This window comes from Rousettus aegyptiacus, unplaced genomic scaffold (assembly GCF_014176215.1).
Source record: "Rousettus aegyptiacus isolate mRouAeg1 unplaced genomic scaffold, mRouAeg1.p scaffold_m13_p_1, whole genome shotgun sequence".
NCBI lineage: Eukaryota > Metazoa > Chordata > Mammalia > Chiroptera > Pteropodidae > Rousettus > Rousettus aegyptiacus.
The window spans coordinates 165,516,933-165,536,874 of NW_023416284.1; the positions used below are offsets into that span (position 1 = coordinate 165,516,933).

General features: G+C 39.9%; 1 protein-coding gene across 2 annotated transcripts in view; it reads left to right on the top strand.

Moving 5' to 3' along the window:
* ARFGEF3 (ARFGEF family member 3) overlaps nt 1-19,942 on the top strand; it is a 145,322-nt gene that overhangs the window by 79,377 nt on the left and 46,003 nt on the right. For both annotated transcript variants that reach the window (XM_016132679.2, XM_016132680.2), the window contains 4 exons: nt 3,870-3,982; nt 4,747-5,657; nt 16,947-17,113; nt 18,157-18,322. In XM_016132679.2, coding sequence (XP_015988165.2) covers nt 3,870-3,982; nt 4,747-5,657; nt 16,947-17,113; nt 18,157-18,322 — 1,357 coding nt within the window. The remainder of the gene's footprint in view (nt 1-3,869; nt 3,983-4,746; nt 5,658-16,946; nt 17,114-18,156; nt 18,323-19,942) is intronic.

Below are 19,942 nucleotides of genomic sequence, written 5' to 3' on the forward strand. Positions count from 1 at the left end.
AGGAGGAGCTAGAGCTATTTTAAAAGTACTTCAAAGATTTCTCTGCTACACCTTTTCAGCTCCTTCTCCTAATTCATCAGTCAGATTAAAGCCCCCCCCCACCACCACCAATGGGAAGAAGTGAAAGAAAGCACTGATTTTTATTACATTGGATGTTCCTCCCCATAGAAACATGATGCCAAGAGAAAGGAATTTTCCCTCCCACAAAGAAACTAAGGCTTCAGAAATTCAGTAATTCGTCCAAGGTCACAAAGAAAGAGAAAAGATGTGAACCCTGGTCCATCTGATCCTAACCCTATCGCATTTTCCTACACCACACTTACTCTTGGACTTGACTTTGATATTATAGTACAAATGATTCTAGCAGCCCCTTTCTCAAATCTGGTTTAGCTACCCCTTTCATTAGCCTGAGTTTAAAAGCCAGGGTTCAAATCCTCTCTCTGCTACTCACCAGCTGGGCCATAGTAGCTAAATCATTTAACTCTGAACTTACAATATTTCCATCTGTACATAGTAATATTTCCAAAAGTTCCAAGTTCAAAATGTGATAAAGTTCATATAAGTACGTCGTAAGTATAAAGTGCTAAACAAATACTTGGTGTATATATTGCTACCCTAAGGAAGAGAAAAACAAAACATATGGAGGCTGGAAATAGCTAGTCCTCATTACCCCCTGCCCAGAGTAGTGACCTGATGCCGGCTTGTCTCTTTGTTTCCTGCCTTTGTCCTTCCTTTTGTCTTTCTGGACTAAATCACCACTATTGACAATCTTTTCACTCTCTAACGGCTCCTTATTGCCTCTCTTATCAAATCCCAATTACTCTCCCCGATTTCTAGACCTTTCTGTCATTATTCTCATTTCCCAGGATCACTGTTATTCCATCTAACTGGCCCTGTTTTGTTTGCTTCCCACCTTCCTGCCTCCTCTATTCAGTCTCCGCCTGCCCTGTTCCCATTGGCCACTCCACGTAAGAGAGTTGAGTGGTTGGTAGCAACAGGCTAGACACTGCGGACACTTCCCGTTAGCTTATTTACAATCTCTCTTAGGGAGGTAATATTATGCCGGTTTCCAAATGGAGAAATGAGTCCATGAGAAGTTGTTACCTTGTGAGTAATAGAGTTAAAACATGAACCCAGATGTTCTAAATATAGCTGCCTTTTGACTATCGAAATCCTTTTCCTGTATGGCTCTGCTTCCTCAGACCACTAATTTTACTCTTTAAGTCCCATCCTACCATTTAGCAATTGATTTTATGCGGCATCACACTGATCGTTTTACAGTATAACATGAAACAGACTTCTTGTCTCCTAAAATATATGTTTTATATGTTGCTTCTGTGTGTTTCTCCTGGTATCTAACACGACAGCGCTTGAATCAGAATAAGTGTTTAATCAATTTGGATTCAATGACAGGTGGACCTGAAGATGGACTATCTGCAAAGAGGGCATTTTGTAGGCAGCAGCAACCTTTCCTTCCCTCTCATTGGTTGACAGGCACTGGAGTTGTTTGCTGCCCACAGTAGAGCCACTTGATACCTGAATGCTAAGTAAATACTTTGCATATGGGGTATGTAGGGGTCTAAATGTATTTTAAATAATTTCTTTACCAATGCAAAGGTAATTAGTTCTGTTTTCCCCCTTTTCAGAGATGTTTTAGCTTCCCAAGGTTATTTTGCTGGGCAAGACTGGAGTTAGACACCAGCGCCTGAGTAGCATGTCCAGGCAGTTACTGCCCCATGAGCACCGCAGACCAATGTGGGCCAGGTTGTTCTGAAAAGCAGTGCCTCTACTCACTATGGCAACACCAGTAATTTGGGAAGTTGGTAACCTAGAAACCAAAATATGCTGGGTTTATGCACACAAAACCACTGGGCGAGCATCCGGATGTTTGTTTAGCCTTTTGGAGTTAAAACGCTTAGTGCGCGTTATTTCCCTGTTCTGTTTCTAATTTGTCACTCTGCCCATATGTACTATGCACCTATTAACCAAAGACTTGCAGGACATTTCGGTTTTCAAAGTATATTTTCTGTTTCCACGTTCCCCAAAAATGAACAGTAATCAAAAAGTACACCTTGCCTACTTTTCTCTCTCCCATGGTTCCAGCTTTTGAAAACCTTCCCTAATCTTATCAGACCTATGACAACCCAACCATCGATACCATATCTTCATTCCCACCTGAAGAAGCTGAAACTAAGCATGTCTTGCCTCTCTTTAATTATTTGTTGAGGGTTCTTCGGAAGCCTAATCACTCAGTCTTCTTTCCCTCCAGATTCAGAAACAACTGAGAAACTCAGGTTGAATTAAAATATATCATCTAATCGATTACTGGTAAAGTTAGTTTAGAGAATGTAATGGATCCCAAGAGAAAGTGATAGTTCCCACTTTGTTCCCTCTGAAATGCACTTACCCTTCTAGCAAGAGGTGGGACAGCTAGAGGCCCATAGGCCTAACCATTTCACTTAGATACAGGCCTGGCGGTGTGTGTGAGGGGGCAAAGGGAGAGGGCATTTCAATCTCAAAGAAACAGAATGTGTAGAGGGAAAGTGGAAGCTTTATTTTTGTGCCTCCAGGAGAGCAGAGGTTCCCAATTTTTAGGATACTAACGACATGTGGAAAGAAAGAAAGAGTGTCCCTTAAGATGTAACTATTTCTACTTAACATACCTTTCCTGCGAATATCAGTCACTTTGAAAGTAATGGACATAGGGATAGGATGTCTGTTCCAATACACTCAATTAACCAGACTTTTCTTGAATGAATTTAACCTCAAACTGAAATTTTTTTATTAGGACTTCTACCAGCTGGAAAGAAAAATTAGAACTGAACAATCATGAAAGTTCTATACATAAAAACTTGTAGGATGCAGCCAAAGCAATTGCTTATATTTAAAAATAGCCTAAAATTAACGTTCTATCCTTCAACTTAGGTAGGTAGAAAAAGAAGAGCAGATTAAATTCAGACAATAGAAAGGAGGAAAAATGATAAAATCAGAAAATAATGTGATTAAAAGCAAACACAGTATAGTGGATCGGTAAAGTGAAAAACACCAGGACACTGAAAAGAAAAATTTTAAATTCCTGGAAAAAGCAATAGAAAAATTCCAGACTAGGTAAAAACAAAAATAAGAATAAAAAAAAATTCATGTAACTATAGATATAGTAAACATTAAAGAAATTAAAGAAGGTATTAAGACAACTTTAGGCCAATAAATTTGAAAACTTAGAGAAAGTACATAAATCCCTAAGAAAAAACACAGCCTTCAAAAAATTAGCTCAAGAAGAAATTGAAGATCCAAATAGTCCCATTATTTTGAATGAAATTGAATCAGTAGTTAAAAATCTTTTCATTAAAAAATTTACTGGCCCCATACAGCTTTAGAAAGAAGTTATAACAACATTCAAAGGATGAGTAATTCTACTAATACATATACATTTCCAGAGAATTGAAAGAAGGAAAACTTCTCAAAAACTAGACAACTTGATAGCAAAATAAGACAATGAGAGTATAGGAAAGTTAAATTACAGGTCAGTCTCACTAAGGAATATAGGTGCAAGTGCTTTCTAGTTCTGGGCTATGAAAAATTCTGAAACAGTTTCTTCTAGGTTTTTCTCATTGAAGCCAGTCCTGAACCAGGGAGCTTAGAAACCCAGTCTCCATGTCAAGAACGCCTGGATCAGTCTTAGTAAGATTTAAGTTCCAAATAGTTGTATTTCTCCTTAGACTGTATCACTCAGTAGAGAAAGTACATGTTTATTTGATCTCACAGTTTTAAACCCTTGGGGTTTTTTTGTTGGTTTATTATTTTTTCTGTTTGTTCGTTTTATGATATTCACTTTTCTGGGTTTTTTTTTTTTTTCCTTTTTTTTATAGCTACTTGGGAGCCCACAGCGTCTCTGTGATTTAGCAGGACCCAGCTCCACTGAACCTGAATCCAGAAAAAGATCAATATCAAAAAGAAAGTCTCATCTGGATCTTCTCAAACTGTATGATTCTTTCTCTTTTTGGGTCAATATTGCTTGGTGAAGACTACTTTTCTGAATTCTCCTTAGTTCCAAATCCCTGAAATTTTATGAATCTACACTGTATGAAAGTAGCTATTTAATAACATCTCCACAAGCCATAGGAGAGGTCTTATCCCAATTTATTATAATCATATAACTGTCTATATTTTCATATTGGCTTGAACCCAGTGTACAAAATGAAACATACAAAAATTATTCATTGGGGTTATTTTAGGAAAACTTTTTGAATTAAATACAGTAGCCATAGGGTTCTTTTTCATGTAGATCCTCTCTCCACAAAATTGAATATTATCCAATTTGTAATAGTTTTATTCACATGCATCTGTTCAAGAATGTGTTTATTTTATAAAAGATGTCCATGTTATCATAATCATAGGCATTATAACTATTTTCTGTTTGAAAACTGAGCATAATACAAAGGTGACATTATCCATTGCCTATTCTTATGAAGATTATAAATTCTCAACTGGAATTTTGTTTGTACCCAAATAAACCAGACAACTCTGAGAGTGCGATTCAGGGTGGGCCATTCCATCTGGAGGTTTTCCTCTGCCAGCCTTAGCATGTTTGTTTCATATACTTTTTGCCCAAACCATTTAATTTCAGGGAAATTTGATTATGTGTTTTGAATACTACACTGTTCACCCGTCTAACAGTCCTCGTTCATGTTGGAACATTTATCCAGGTTTTATGTATTGATTTCGTTTCCTCCTCTGAACACTTAGCATCATGGATGGCGTGACTGAAGCATGCATCAAGGGTGGCATTGAAGCTTGCTATGCTGCTGTGTCCTGCGTCTGCACCTTGCTTGGGGCCTTAGATGAGCTCAGCCAGGGCAAGGGCTTGAGCGAAGGTCAAGTCCAGCTGCTGCTTCTGCGCCTTGAGGAGCTGAAGGATGGGGCTGAGTCCAGCCGAGACTCTATGGAGATCAACGAGGCCGACTTCCGCTGGCAGCGGCGAGTCCTGTCCTCAGAGCACACGCCTTGGGAGTCGGGGAATGAGAGGAGCCCTGACATCAGCATTAGTGTGACCACGGACACAGGCCAGACCACTCTGGAGGGGGACTTGGGTCAGACTACGCCCGAGGACCACTCCGAATACCACAAGAACAGCTTCAAGTCTCCAGCCATCCAGGAGGGCAAGGAGACACTGAGCAAAGTGTCAGAAGCAGAAGCCGTAGACCAACCAGATGTTGTTCAAAGAAGCCACACTGTTGCATATCCTGATATAACTAACTTCCTGTCAGTGGACTGCAGGATGAGATCCTACGGATCTAGATACAGTGAGAGCAATTTTAGTGTAGATGACCAGGACCTTTCGAGGACGGAATTTGATTCCTGTGATCAGTACTCCATGGCAGCAGAAAAAGACTCAGGGAGGTCCGATGTGTCGGACATTGGGTCGGACAACTGTTCCCTAGCTGATGAAGAGCAGACCCCTCGGGACTGTCTGGGCCACAGGTCCCTGCGAACTGCTGCTCTGTCTCTCAAACTATTGAAGAACCAGGAAGCTGACCAGCACAGCGCCAGGCTGTTTGTGCAGTCCCTCGAGAGCCTCCTTCCTCGCCTCCTGGCCCTGCCCAGTGTGGAGGAAGTGGACTCAGCCCTCCAGAATTTTGCCTCTACCTTCTGCTCAGGTGGGTAACAATGTTTGGCTGTACAGTCAGCAAGAATATTCAGAGCATTTGGCTTTAATGAGCAATGACTATCATGCTTGTTTGAAGCACTCAGAGCATCTTAATCAGTCTTTGAGTTTCTTATATTTAAAGAGAGTGATGGGATGTAAACTTATTCATGGTGATTTGAGTTGTAGACAGTTGTTGGTTGAAATATACTAGGAAGTTGATAAATATATTTTGAGTGAAGTAAATAAGAGGTAGCTTCATTCTAGAATGATGATCTGTGATTCTCAAAACACTGAATTCTTAATTTACTTCTATGCCTTCATGTCTAAAAATCATAAAGCAACACACTCTTGGTATATCATCATGCAAACTATTTTGAATGAGGCCTTTAATCAGTGGAGTTTTGGATGAGATGCAGGCTGACCTTTCAATGTGTTCTGAATTTTGTGAACTTTCAAACAGTGTGTGATACTCCAGTGTATTTGGATAACATCATATTCTCCAACCTCAGAACCCTCCTGTCTGTGGAATGTGAGTCATAGTTAAAGCCTGAATTGGAAGGAAACTTCACTGTCCTGTGGAAGGGATTTGGTAGAGCCTCTGAGCCTATACCTCTTCCCAGCTGAAAATAGTCATAGGGACAGAAGCTTGGCAGCCTGCTCTGATCAGTTTGGTGTCCCTGGTGCTAAGGCAGAGAGTCCAACAAACATGGGAGGTCCCCAAGAACAGCTATGTGTCCATAGTAACGACGGTGGCAGTAATGATAACCTCGAGTAATCAAGAAAGTGTAGAATCATATTTAGGGCTTCCTATTTAAAATTAAAATTATCTATAGAAATTAACTCAGCTGCAGAAGTTTCAGTATTTAAATATGTAAAGTTTAGCTCTCAGATAATTTCGTTGTTGTTTTTTATTTAATTTTTTAATTAAAATTTTTGGAGTGATGTTGGTTAATAAAATCAAATAAATTTCAAGTGTACAGTTCAGTAATACATCATATGTGTGTGTTGTGTGTTCAGCACTCAGATTTCCTTCCACTGCCAAATATTTGACCTGCCCCCCTTTACCCCATCTACCTCCCCTTTCTCCTTTTTCCCTCTGGTAAACACTGATCCACTGTTCGTGTCCGTGAGTCTTTGTTTGTTTGTCATATTTGTTTGTTGCTTTCAGTTTTATATCCAACATATAAGTGCAATCATATGGTTCTCAACTTTTTCTATCTGACTTATTTCACTTAGCACGATAATTTCAAAATCCAACTATGTTGTTGCAAATTGCAGTATTTCATCTCTTCTAAAGGCTGAGTAATATCCCATTGTATATATTTACCACACCTTCTTTATCCAGTCATCTGTCAGTGGACACATTGGTTGTTTCCACGTCTTGACCATTGTGAACTAAGCTGCTGTGAAATGTTTTCAAGTTTTTTGGGTAAATACCCAGAAGAGATATTGTTGAGTTATATGGTTATTCTATTCTTAGTTTTATGAGGAACCTCCATATTGCTTTCCATAGCGGCTGTACCAGTTTACATTCCTACCAGCAGTATATGAGGGTTCCTTATTCCCTATAACCTCTCCAACACTTACTACTTGTCCTGTTAATGATAGCCATTCTAACATGTGTGAGGTGATATCTCATTGTGGTTTTGATGTGCATTTCCCCAATACCTAGTGAAGTTGAGCGTCTTTTCTTGTCTGTTGGCAATTTGTATGATTTCTTGAGAGAAGAGTCTGTTCATGTCCTCTGCCCGTTTTTTAATTGGATTGTTTGTCTTATTGTTGAAGTTGTATGAGTTCTTTATATATTGTGGAAATTAGGTCCTCATCATAGGCATTGTTTGCAAATGTGTTCTCCCATTCAAATGGTTGCCTCTTTGCCTTGTTGATGGTTTCTGTTGCTGTGCAGAATCTTTTCAGTTTGATATAGTCTCATTCATTTATTTTTGTTTCCCTTGCCTTTGAGGTCAAATTCATAAAATCCTCTTGAAGTCCAATGTCCATGAGTTTAGTACCTATGTTTTCTTCTATGCAATTTATTGTTCCAGGTCTTATAATCAGGTCTTTGATCCATTTCTAGTCAATTTTGGTATGTGGTGATAGATAGCAGTCTAGTTTTATTATTTTGCATGTGGCTTTTTAATTTTCCCAACACCTTCTATTGAGGAGCTTTCTTTTCTCTATCATATGCTTTTGGCTCCTTTGTTGAAAATTATTTGCCCATATATGGGAGCATTAATTCTGGACTCAGTTCTGTTCCATTGGTATGTGTGTCTGTTTTTCTGACAGTACCACACTGTTTTGATTATTGATGCTTCGTAGTGTAAATTGATGTCAGGCAGAGTGATACCTCTGGCCTTGTTCTTATTCCTCAGGATTGCTTTGACTTTTCAGCGTCTTGTGATTCCATACAAATTTGATGATTTTTTGTTCTATTTCTTTAAAGAATGCCTTTGGGATTTCAATGGGGATTGCATTAAATCTGTATGATGCATTAGGTAATAAGGTTATTTTAACTATGTTGATTCTTCCAATCCATGAACACAGAATATCTTTCCATTTCTTTGTGTCTTCTTCAATTTTTTTTTTAATAATGTCTTATCATTTTCAATGTATAGGTCCTTCCTATGCTTCCTTAGGTATTTTATTCTTTTCGTTGCAATTTCAAAAGGAATTTTTTTCATTTCTTTTTCTGCAAATTCATTGTTAGAGTATAGGAACGCTATGGATTTTGTACATTGATTTTGTATTCTGAAACTTTATTTGTTTGTTATTTCTATTGTTTTTAGTGGAGTCTTTAGGGTTTTCTATATAGAGAATCATGTCATCTGCAGACAGTGACAGTTTGACTTTCTCATTCCCTATTTAGAGGCCTTTTATTTCTCTTTCTTGATTGCTGTAGCTAGGACTTTCAAGGCTATATTGAATAATAGAAATGATAGTGGACAGCTTTGTCTTGTTCCTGATCTTAAAGAGAAAGTTTTTAGTTTTTCACCATTAAGTGTGACATCAGCTGAGGGTTTGCCATATGTGACCTTTACTATGTTGAGGTACTTTCCTTCTATACCCATTTTATTAAGTATTTTAATCATAAATGGATGCTGTATCTTGTCAAAGGCTTTTTCTGCATCTGTTGACATGATCGTATAGTTTTTATTCTTTATTTTGTTTATGTGGTTTATCACATTAATCGATTTGCATATGTTAAACCATCCCTGTGCTGCTGAGATGAAGCCCACTAGATTATGATGTATAATCTTTATAACGTGCTGTTGTATTTGATTTACTAGTGTGTTATTGAAGATTTTTGCATCTGTGTTTATGAGAGATTTTGGTCTACAGTTTTCTGTTTTTGTAGTATCTTTACCAGATTTTGGTATGAGGGTAGATAACTTTATGTTTCTAAACATCCTCTATTAATTACAGATAAATGAGTTGTCACAGCATAAAGACTTCCAAGGGCCCTGCCTTATTTCCTATGAGAATTAGGAAATATAACCCTAGCAAAGTCTTTTATAAAATCTGAAGCTAAAGTAAATCTTCACATTTATGTTTTTGTGCCTTTTAAATCAATACTACAGTACATGCAAAAACAAAACAGGGCTGGAATGAATGTTTTATGTGGCCAGACTGTGGCCCCACGAATGTTGCAAATTTTGAAGATCTGTAAAATATTTCATCAGACCCACTATATTATGACATTAATTTTTGCATGCAGAAATAAGCACATTGAAGAGAGACTTCAAAATCTTTTGATTGTTCTCAAATATAGTTTGTATTGGTTGTCTCTAACTATGTTAGTCATTTGTCTTTTAATTGTATGGACCTCCGTAATGCTTTTACCAATTAACATTTCGTCTCTTTCTGAGTTCAGACCCATCATCACTCTGTGGTCATGCGACCAATAAGCTAATTCTCTGCAGTTCCCACTGCAGTTTAGTGGAGCACACTGACCATTACTGTGTGTCAGCCAAAGCCGCTGGGTGCTTGCCTGGGTTTACCTCTGGACTGAGGCTGTATTCTCCCTCCCCTTGCCACCTTAAGATGAAAGGTTAGTAAAAAAGACCAGGGTCTGCTCTCTTGGATGAGATCAGACTTGCTCTGCATTACCTAGGGACCCCTGTCCTCAGACAGCTAACACAGTTGAAATGAGCCTCATTTAATTCCACTTAATGACAAGGGAGCCTTTCCTTTGAAAGCAAGTAATGTTTGTTATTGTAGGTGAGTTCAGACAAACACGAGTTTTATAGAGATGGTAGTGGATATGAGATATGACAGCTGCCGATGCCACCCTGGTCCTGCAGAAACAAGTGACATCTGTGTTGTAAGGTGGCTCTTCAAGGACTGAAAACAAGAGCCAGCCTCACACAGCAGTTGGTAGAGGGACACAGGCACTTGGCTTTGAGATTGCAGTTCCTTAAACTTAGTGGTGTTCACTTATGGTCTTGAGACTTATTCTGACCAAATGTAAGGCTTACTACAAGCAGTTTGATATTTATAAGGTACCAAATTTCATGAAAGATAGTATAGCAAGTATGAATTTCAGCTGTGCGAGAAATATCTTTTTCTTTAAATTAGAACAAATCTGACTCTAGACCCCTTACCCTGCCTAGAAGGCTGGACATTTAAAGTCTGCTAGTCCTCAGATCCCCATCCTAGGGTAAAACCAGAGGCTGGAGCTCATGTAGGATCTGGGCAAGGAGGCCCTTCACCTCTCACATTGCCAACAAGCTCCCACTGCCCCACTTTCCAGGCCCTCTGGGGAGTCACATGATTTTGCTACCTCCCCGCCAGGGTAGGACCTGGAATGCTCTGGCAAGGCCAGGAGCCCCTGTGTGCCATTGTACATTCTCCTGTGGGGCCCTGCCAACCCTCCGGGTACTGCCAGGCAGCAGAGGGCTGCAGACCTCCAGGCTCTGCCCAGCCAAGGGTCTCCCTTCTCTGCCTTGATGCTTACTCCCGCCTCTCATCACCTCCTGGGAGTGGACCTCAGTCCCTGGAGGGAGCTCTGGCTTTGTGAATATAAAACCAGGGAGGCGCGTATATGCTCTTGCCAGCTTCTGTTTTTGGCCTTGTGATTTAAACGCCCCAAAGGGGTGTTTAAATTTACCTCGGAATCTTTGAGGAAACAAAAGGGGTAAAATATAGGAAGAAACCCTCAGATAAACAAATATGTAATTCTGCCTCTATCAGTTAGGATTAGTTTTGTTTGCATGTAGTAGAAAACTCGTATGATTACTTACGAAAGGGATTCATTTTCTCTCCCCTAAGTTAAGTCTGAGGCAGGCTGTCCAGCACTCCATGATGATCAGGCATCCAGGCCCCTCCTGTCTTTGGGCTCTACCCCTTGTTAAAATGCGACTTTCATCCTCAGGTTTCCTCATTTACCCCGGTGGCTGCTGCTAGTGAAGCTGCAGCCTTCACACCCCTGGCCCAAGTGAGAAGGAAGGGGGAAAAGAAAAGGTGGCAAAGGGTCCACCTTAGAGCTAAATAATGCTACTTTAAAAAGCTCTCTAGAAGCGTCACATAATCTTGACTTCATCGGACCCTCCTGGTCACAAGAAAGACAGAGTATATTGCAACCCCAAGTAAAATCAGGATTCCGTTTCTAAGAAAGAAGAGGTGGTTTTGATTAGCAACTGGCAGTTTCTAATACAGCACCATATTTTGTTTTAAAAACTGAGTGTGGATTCAGAGTTATCCTCATCATAATATCGTTAGTCACTTCCATTCTCAATGTCTCAAAGATAGAATTAAAGCTATTTTGCCCATAATTTTATATCTGTGTGTGTGAAACTAACAACATATATAACAACTCCCAGAGAAACAATAGTACCAAAAAAATTTAATAAAATAATGTTTAAAAGAAAAAAAAAATCTGAGTTCACAGTGTTGTCAGGAGCTCTAGCTCCGAATTCGTAATTATCTGACATCAGATTCCAGCTCTTCCGCTTAACAGCTCTGTGACCATGAGCAAGTCCTATTGCTGTCTATGCATCAGATTCCCTGTCTGTAATGTCAGGAGGGTGGGAATACTTACCTTACGTATTCTGAAGATTAAATGCTGTAGTACCTGTGGGAAGATACGAGCAGAGAGTGGACCATCTGGTGTCTTTCTCTGAGTCATTTTCCAGCATTTATGTGTCTGCAATAACAATAGCTAACACTAACATAGCACTTTCTGAATGCCCTGCACTGTTTAAGAGTTTCACATGTGTTAATTCATTTAATGCTTGTAATAACTCCATAGGGTAGGTAGTAGTAGTATTATCCTCCTTTTACAGATGAGAGAAATGAGGCACAGAGAGGCCAAGTAGTAAGTCACCCAAGGTGCATTGCACAGCTGACTTGGTAATGCCAGGATAGGAACCCGAACAGCCTGGCTCCAGAAACCATGGTCTTAAGTCATCACACTGTACCATATCAGGATGGAGGGGCGGGTGAATGGATAGGTAAATTAGAGATGTTCAAAAACTCAGAAATCTCTGGAGTTGACGTGCCCTGGTGAAAAGCCAATCACGGACTAAAGAACTGTAGCCTAGCAAATGCGCGATACTTTTTTAAGTATCAGAGGGATGGATGGATGCCCATGGACATCTCGACTTAGGGAACAGAAACTCAAGCAGAGATTTGCATATCAAAATGTCTATAATAGCATTACTTCACAGTAAAATATTAGAAGCAACCTAAATGCCCAAAAGTAAATGAAAATTAAATGAGTTATAGTACATTGATTTATGACATTATGTTGTCATTTAAAATGATGTTTTCAAATAATATGTAATGGTATGGATAATGATCATAATATAATTTTTTAAAGAATTTAAAATTAACATCAAAATGTTAAAACTTACCTCAGAATGGTATGATTATAGATTATTTTTACTTCATTGTACCTTTTTCCAAATTACTAAAAAAATATTCTTATAATTTCTGTCATCAGACAATTAGAATCAGGCTTAAAGAAATCTGTTAGCAAGAGAATCATATAATCTGCTTACAAAGGTTTAGGAAAGTTGATGATGCCCGATATGCTGAGTGCATAGAAGAGTATTCTTATGCACAGTTGGTAGGAGGAAAGATTGGTATAAAATTATTTAGAAGATATTTTGGCCACATCTATCAAACTTAATGTATTTCCTTTTTGAAAATAATTAATTTTTGCTGTGGTGACATTGGTTAATGAAATCCAGTAAGCTTCAAGTGTACAACCCAACAGCAAGGCATGTATGTATTGCATTGTGTGTTCACCGCCCATAGTTAGATCTCTTTCTGTCACCACATATTTAACTCCTTTTACCCCATCCGCCTTCCTCCCCCCTACCCTCTGGCTTAATATATTGTTTCTGATTCTGCTCTTTGGCAGTTATCCCACAGATACACTTGCAGAAGTGTTAGAAGTTATTTCATCCTTTCAGCTTTTTTCATAATTGAAAATACATTAAATAAATTAAATACAACTGTGTGGTGGTATATACACAGTTATTTAAAAATATCAATAGATGTTGAAAATATTTTTAGAAAACACCAACTCACAGAACCATGTATACAGTATGATCTCATTTGAGACTGTATTTCTACTCAATATGCACAAGGAAGTGATTTTGCTGAGAGGTATCATTGGGGCTTGGGAGAAGCAGGGGCTGTTGTTCCTATTTTTTAATATTTCCGGTATTGTTAAATGTTTTACATCAAATATCTAATGCTTATTTAAAAAGAAACATAAAATTATCGTAGACATATACTTTCCGAGGCCATTTATGCTAATCTTGTCTTCAGTCTTTCACTGGTGACTAGTCAAGTAAGTGGCCCACCCTCCTGTTACTGACAGTGAAGAAATCTTAATTATAGATGAAAAGAATGAACTTTAGTTACAGAACACTGGAAAAAACGAATAGCCAGAGTATGTTAAAGGTTGTAGTTCCTATAGTTCGTTACCCCAAATTTGATAACACTTCAATGAGACCAGAGAATGAATGGAAAATAAAGTATCTATTAGTGAGAGACTTGATAAAGTCCCTTTTTACAGCATTAAAAACAAGTACAATATGGCATTATGCAAAAAGCTGGGCTTGGGCCCAGAAGACTTTTGCCAGTTTTTAGCTATGTAACTTTCAGCAAATTAATATCTCCAAGGCACTTTCCTTACTTCCTTACCAGTAAAATATAAAGGACATTTGATATATATATTTCATACATTGAATAAAGTAATGTATGAAAAGAAATTGGTTCTAGAACATAGCATATAAAAAGTTATATTATTTCGATTATTATTAATGTCACCAATGAACTATAATTGGTATAGCAATAAAATGGTTGTCTGAAGTTGATATAGCTTCTTTTGTTTTATTCTTAAATTTGCCAGATTTTGATAATGTGAGAAATTAATCCACATAGACATATGGGCTAGTGTCAACAGATTGCTCCTAACAAGTCTGACTAATTATTTCGGAACTCAGCATATCCATGGGCAGTGCTTTCTGGGACTTCGTCTCCTCTCTGCTACTGATTTGGGTCTCCTGTATCAGCAGACACTTTAGCTGCCGTTTTCACATTTAGCACCTGAGCATGTGTTCAGTTTTCCAAAACACGTTTCATGGAAAACAGTAGTTGGTTTCAAAATTTTAAAAGAAATCATTACTGATGTCTAAGATCAAAGCTACTTGTGATTATTTTTTTTTCCCCCTTGGTTCATAGATGCAAATATTCCTTTCATCTGTGATCCAGGATAGTTACATACCCAACGATGTCAAATGCTGCTTTCTGTTTACTATGGAAAGGGACCGACCATGTGCCCTTTATCTACTCCAAGAAACTGGAACCAGACCCCCAGGGCCATAAGAGTGTGGAGTGTTCCTATAAACCCTCAGGGCCCAGGCATGCTGCTCTTGTCCTGACCAAGGATGTCATTTTTAAATCCTATTCTCAGCCTGACCTTCCTTTTATAAATGCGCCTCGGCCCATGATTACAAAGTGATCTCAGTAAAAAAAAAAAATCCCTTAAGGCAGCTGCAAAGTTTTTAAGGAACTTTATACGGCAAGGCAGAGGTAATGCCTATCTTTTGACTGCCTAAGGTGGTTTTATTAGAATAATATATATACTTACTTTCACCAAAACATGTGTATTCTGTTCTCAAATATAGCAAAGGCCTTGAAGTTTTTTCAACTTCAAAAGCTTCTTCTGGCCCATATTATTTCTTACTAGAATATTTATTAAGACATTCACAAGGATGTAACATTCAGGTTACAAATAATTTGGATTTACCACTTAGTTGACTGATAATTCTTGAAAATTTTTACGTTTCATGTAAGAGGCACATTTTTTATTAAAAGATACTTTTAGATGTCTGTTGAGTATGTGGACATGTGTCGTTTGCATGCCTGTGTCTAGGCTGGGTTGTTTCACCCACATCCGTCAATCCAGCCCTCGAGTGAGTCTGCGGGAACAGATGTGGGGCCGAGGGTACCAGCTGAGGGGAAGCCGACTTGGGTACTTTTTGTCACTCCAAGCTCTCTGTGAAAGTTTGAGCGAGGCACCAACTGTCTCTGGTTGAATGAGTCCATATTTAGAGCATGAGACATAGTTGGGCTTTTTTTTCTTTTAGTTTATATAAAGCATGAAGAGCCCTTTAAAATGAAAACACTATTTAGTATAAAATGATGTTTAGAAAAAATGTCCGGGGAAAACCAATAGCTATATTTTTTTCGAAACTCTTGTTTCCCCATTTATTTTTTAACAGCTTTATCGAGATACAATTCACATACTATATAATGCAGTAATTTAAAGTACACAATTCAAAGTTTCTTGATAATTTTGGTAATTGTTTTAATTACCAAAACAATTATATATAATAATATATATAATAGTGGTAAAATATATATAACTTAAAATTTGCCTTTTAACCTTTTTTAAGTGCACAGTTCGGTGGCACTAATTACATTCACAGTGTTGTGCAAACCGCTCTTCCCAGAATTTTTTCAGCATCCCCAGATGAAACTTCCTTCTCTCAGTCCCTGGTAACCTCTAATCTACTTTCTGTCTCCATGAATTTGCCTATTCTAGATATTTCATATAAATGGGTCCTAAATATTTGTTATTTTGTTTCTGGTTTATTTCACTTAGCATAATGTTTGCAAGGTTCATCCACGTTGTAGCTTGTGTTAGACCTCCATTGTATGAATATACCACATTTTGTTTATCCATTCATCTGTCGATGGACGCTTGTTCTTTCTACCTTTTGGCTGTCGTGAATAATGCCACAATAAACATACAAGTATCTGCTCAAATCCCTGCTTTCAGTTTCTTGGGATATATACCTAATTGCTAGATCACACGGTAATTCTATATTTAGCTTTTTGAGAGCTATTATTACACTTAATTATGAGTTACGATACTAATCATCCTACATGCATTATTGCATCTAGTTCTCAGAGCAGACTCGTTCATTTATACTTAGTCATTTATTTAGCAAACATTTTCGTGAGGGTCTGTCTGCTATATGCCAGGCACTGTTCTAGGCACTGAGGATTCCCTGGTGAACAAATCTAACAAAGTCTCACCTTCTCACATATCTTACATAATAGCAGATAATAGTAGTGATGGAAGACAATAAACATATGTTACTATAATGCTGGGTAGAATAAATGCATGTCATTGAAGCAATGAAAAAAAAATTCTAAGTGAGGAAGAAGAATAATGCAAGAATGGCAGTAGCTGGGAGATGCCGTTTGAGATGGAATTGAAAGGGAAGGTCTCTGAAAAGCTGCCATTTGAGCAGAAACCTGAAAGAATCAAGGAGAAAGCCATCCAGAGTCCTGGGGAGTGGCGAAAATTAATGCTATGGCCCCGAGGCAGCCCCAGGCTTGGTGAGATCAAGGAACACAGGTCAGTGTGGCTGCAGACAGTGGAAGGAGAGAGGAGGGGAGAGTCGGGGTTTTATTTTATTGTGATGGGAAGTCATTGGAGAGTTTGAGCAGGAAACAGACACAGTTGATTATTCTGCCTAGTTCTAGGTAAAGAAGCCAAGACTTAGAGGGTTTAAGTAATTTTACCAGAGTAGCTGGGGAGTAACATATCAAGGTTTGCCCAGGTAAGTAGCTTCACACTGGAATGCATGCTCTTCCCCACCAGGCTGGAGTGTGTATCTGACCCTAAAGGTATTCCTTGCTGGCTGTTGTTGCTTTACAGAAATGTCCTAAATGATGCATGTTTCTGTCACCAGGATTGATTTCTGGCTGTCCATAATCCATCTTGCCAGTGCACTGTTTGCAGCCCCTGAGGGCCCTTGGTTCTCTCCCTTAGGCATGATGCACTCTCCCGGCTTCGATGGGAACAGCAGCCTCAGCCTGCAGATGCTGATGAACGCAGACAGCCTGTACACGGCCGCCCACTGCGCTCTCCTCCTCAACCTGAAGCTCTCCCATGGCGACTACTACCGGAAGCGGCCCACCCTGGCGCCCGGCATGATGGTGAGTGTGTGCACTCCACTCGGACCCTCTGAGGACCAGCAGTGGCCTCCGGGCCGGAAAGCTGAGTGTTAGCGCCCTGAGAGGGAGGGCACAGGGCGTTCTGTCCTGCACTGCTCTGGAATAGACCATGCCTGTGAGGCTGTGGAAGGAGAGGTGATGAGATTTGCACATCACCGTGAGATGCTGTCACCCACCTTGCTCCAGAGAGTACAGGACCCCGAGTGCCTAGAAATGGCCGCCTGCCAATGGCCCAGTAACTTCACCCGGTGGCACTATTAAACATGCACAAGTGTGAGATACAATCAAAAACACAGGATCAGCACGTTAAGTGACATCAGAAGATGTACACCAAATGGTCCCCTTTGCTGAAAAGGAAGGCATCTTTTATAAAAACTCTTTGTTGCTTTCCAAAATAGTCCCAGACCTATACATGGCCCAGAGCTATAAGCTTATTCATTGTTGAAAACAAAGCACCTCTTGTAAGATGTGGGATGCAAATGATGGTGCTTATCCTGTGGCCAGCTCCCCTACCCAAGCAAGCGCCCAGCGGGGTTCCATAACATCAGTTCATGAACCTAATCCATGGGGCAGTGCGTGAGGGGATTCAGCTTGATAAAATATAAATTCCTGAGTGTCAGCGGTGGCTTCCTGGTGGTAAGTCATGTATCTCTGGAAACACACGTTCTTTCAGGGAGTGCATTCCATCCCTGCTGCCGCTGGGCAGTGAGAAGAAGGTGTTCTGCTCAGTATTCCTGTGCGATTTCTAATCCTCCCACACATCGGAGATTAAAAATGTAAAATGGCGCATTTCTAATCTTCCAATGGGGTCCTTAAAAAGACACCATAAGTGAAAGGAACCTCATGAATTTTGGGATTTCGCCATCTCAGTTTCCCCTTCCAGGCCACTAACCTCTCCCCGCAAGCAGCATGGTTTTGTTTTTCCTGTATGCATGGACTACTCTGGCGGGGTGTGAAGCGAAGAGGCGGCGGACGGTTTGTCAGGGATCAGATTTGCTCACCTTCTCGTGTGATCCCCTCTGTAGAAGGAGTTCATGAAGCAGGTCCAGACCAGCGGGGTGCTGATGGTCTTCTCCCAGGCCTGGATTGAGGAACTCTACCATCAGGTGCTCGACAGAAACATGCTGGGAGAAGCTGGCTACTGGGGCAGCCCGGAGGACAACAGCCTCCCCCTCGTCACCATGCTGACCGGTCAGTGGCTCTGTACCTGGCTCTGTGCCACTTGGTGGGGTGGAGGGGGGGATCTCACTTTAAATCTCTTTCAGAGAAGCAATGGTGTTCCAAGCAGACCTTGAAGCAGACCCACAAAGCTTCCCTGGCAGCCGGTGACAGTTTCAGAAAAGTATCATGAATTCGCCTCACAAGAGATTTCCGTCCCTTTTCCATGTGGGACTCTGCAGAGCTCACAGGGCCCCATTCGATTAGGAATTACTTAGCACCTATGTCTGTTGGTGGAAAACTATAGGCCTCTTCTGGGATTCGAAGTACTTTCTGGGCGCAAAGCCCAGAATTATTCCTGGAAACTCTCATGTACTAATAGATACTGTTATCTATATCATGCTATATTGTTCCGTGCTCATGGGAATTTGCCAGTAATGTAAAATGAATTATTTTAAACTTGGCTCCATTCCTATTTCTTGTCTATGTCAGAGGTCTTTCCTTCCCTTTCCAGCTATACCATTATTTAAAAATAATGCCAGAGAGTTGCCCGGCATCTTTATTTTCAATATCTAGATTTTTAAAAATCCTACTTAACTATTAGAAATTTCACATGAGAACATAGAGAGCATTATGGGGTTTGGGCCTGAAGCAATTTTTTCTGTCAAAAGCAACCTTTCATGGCTTTGCATGTCTTAATCATGATGTCAGGTAAAGATCAAGGAGTATACAAAAGTTTGGTCTGGACCTCATTCGCCCTAATAAATTAGCTCTCCAGGCTCATCTTGTATTTGATCTGAGTTCTCAGACTGGTTCCTGATCTGTGTAATCCTCTCACGGCTCCAGCTGATAGGATATGTTAGAACATGGCCCTACATCAGACCAGATGCCTTCCCTGCCCTCTCTGTAGTGCCCTCACACAGCTCAGCATGGCTCTGCACCAGGCAGGGCACACCGATAGAAGCAGGACTGGGCTGGGGCAGGATGGTCCAGCTAGGAGGCAGGATCTTTTGTCCGAAAGGTATGTTCGTTGCTGGTTATTGGTACTGGAGACTCTTAGAAAGGTGGCAGAGTGGGCAACTGGTAGGTGGAATGTAACAGTGAGGCATTTGGGGTAATCATTTTTCAATATATACATATGTCAAATTATTATGTTGTACCCCTTGGTGGAACTTAGGAGTCAGACATACAGTGAGGATGGAATTTGGAGGAAGCAAGGCTGGGTCCTAAGCCGTGGGGATCAAGCTCACTACACAAGTGATCAGTTTGTATTTTATTAATCATAATGACACATCCATTCAAAAAAAAAAGAATTCATCATTGTGTGAGACATTTATTCAGTCTGTTTATAAACAATGCTCGGTTCCCATCTGTCTTCAAACACTCCCTTTGGTAGGGATGGAAACTTCTGCCCAGCTCAGAAGTGCCTTGGAATTTGAGTGAGGATCCTAAACATGCCAGGTTTAATTTTCAAATTCCATCATTTCTGCCAAAATTAATCTCTTAGCTGAACCTTAATAAAAGGAGTCATTCAGCAGATGTTGAAATGAACAAATAACCTATTCACAGTAGCCATCTTCGTCAGTCACCACCATTAATCAGCCATCTCTTTTATAGTAGAACAGTAAGCTCAATTGCTAAGTCCCTAGGAAA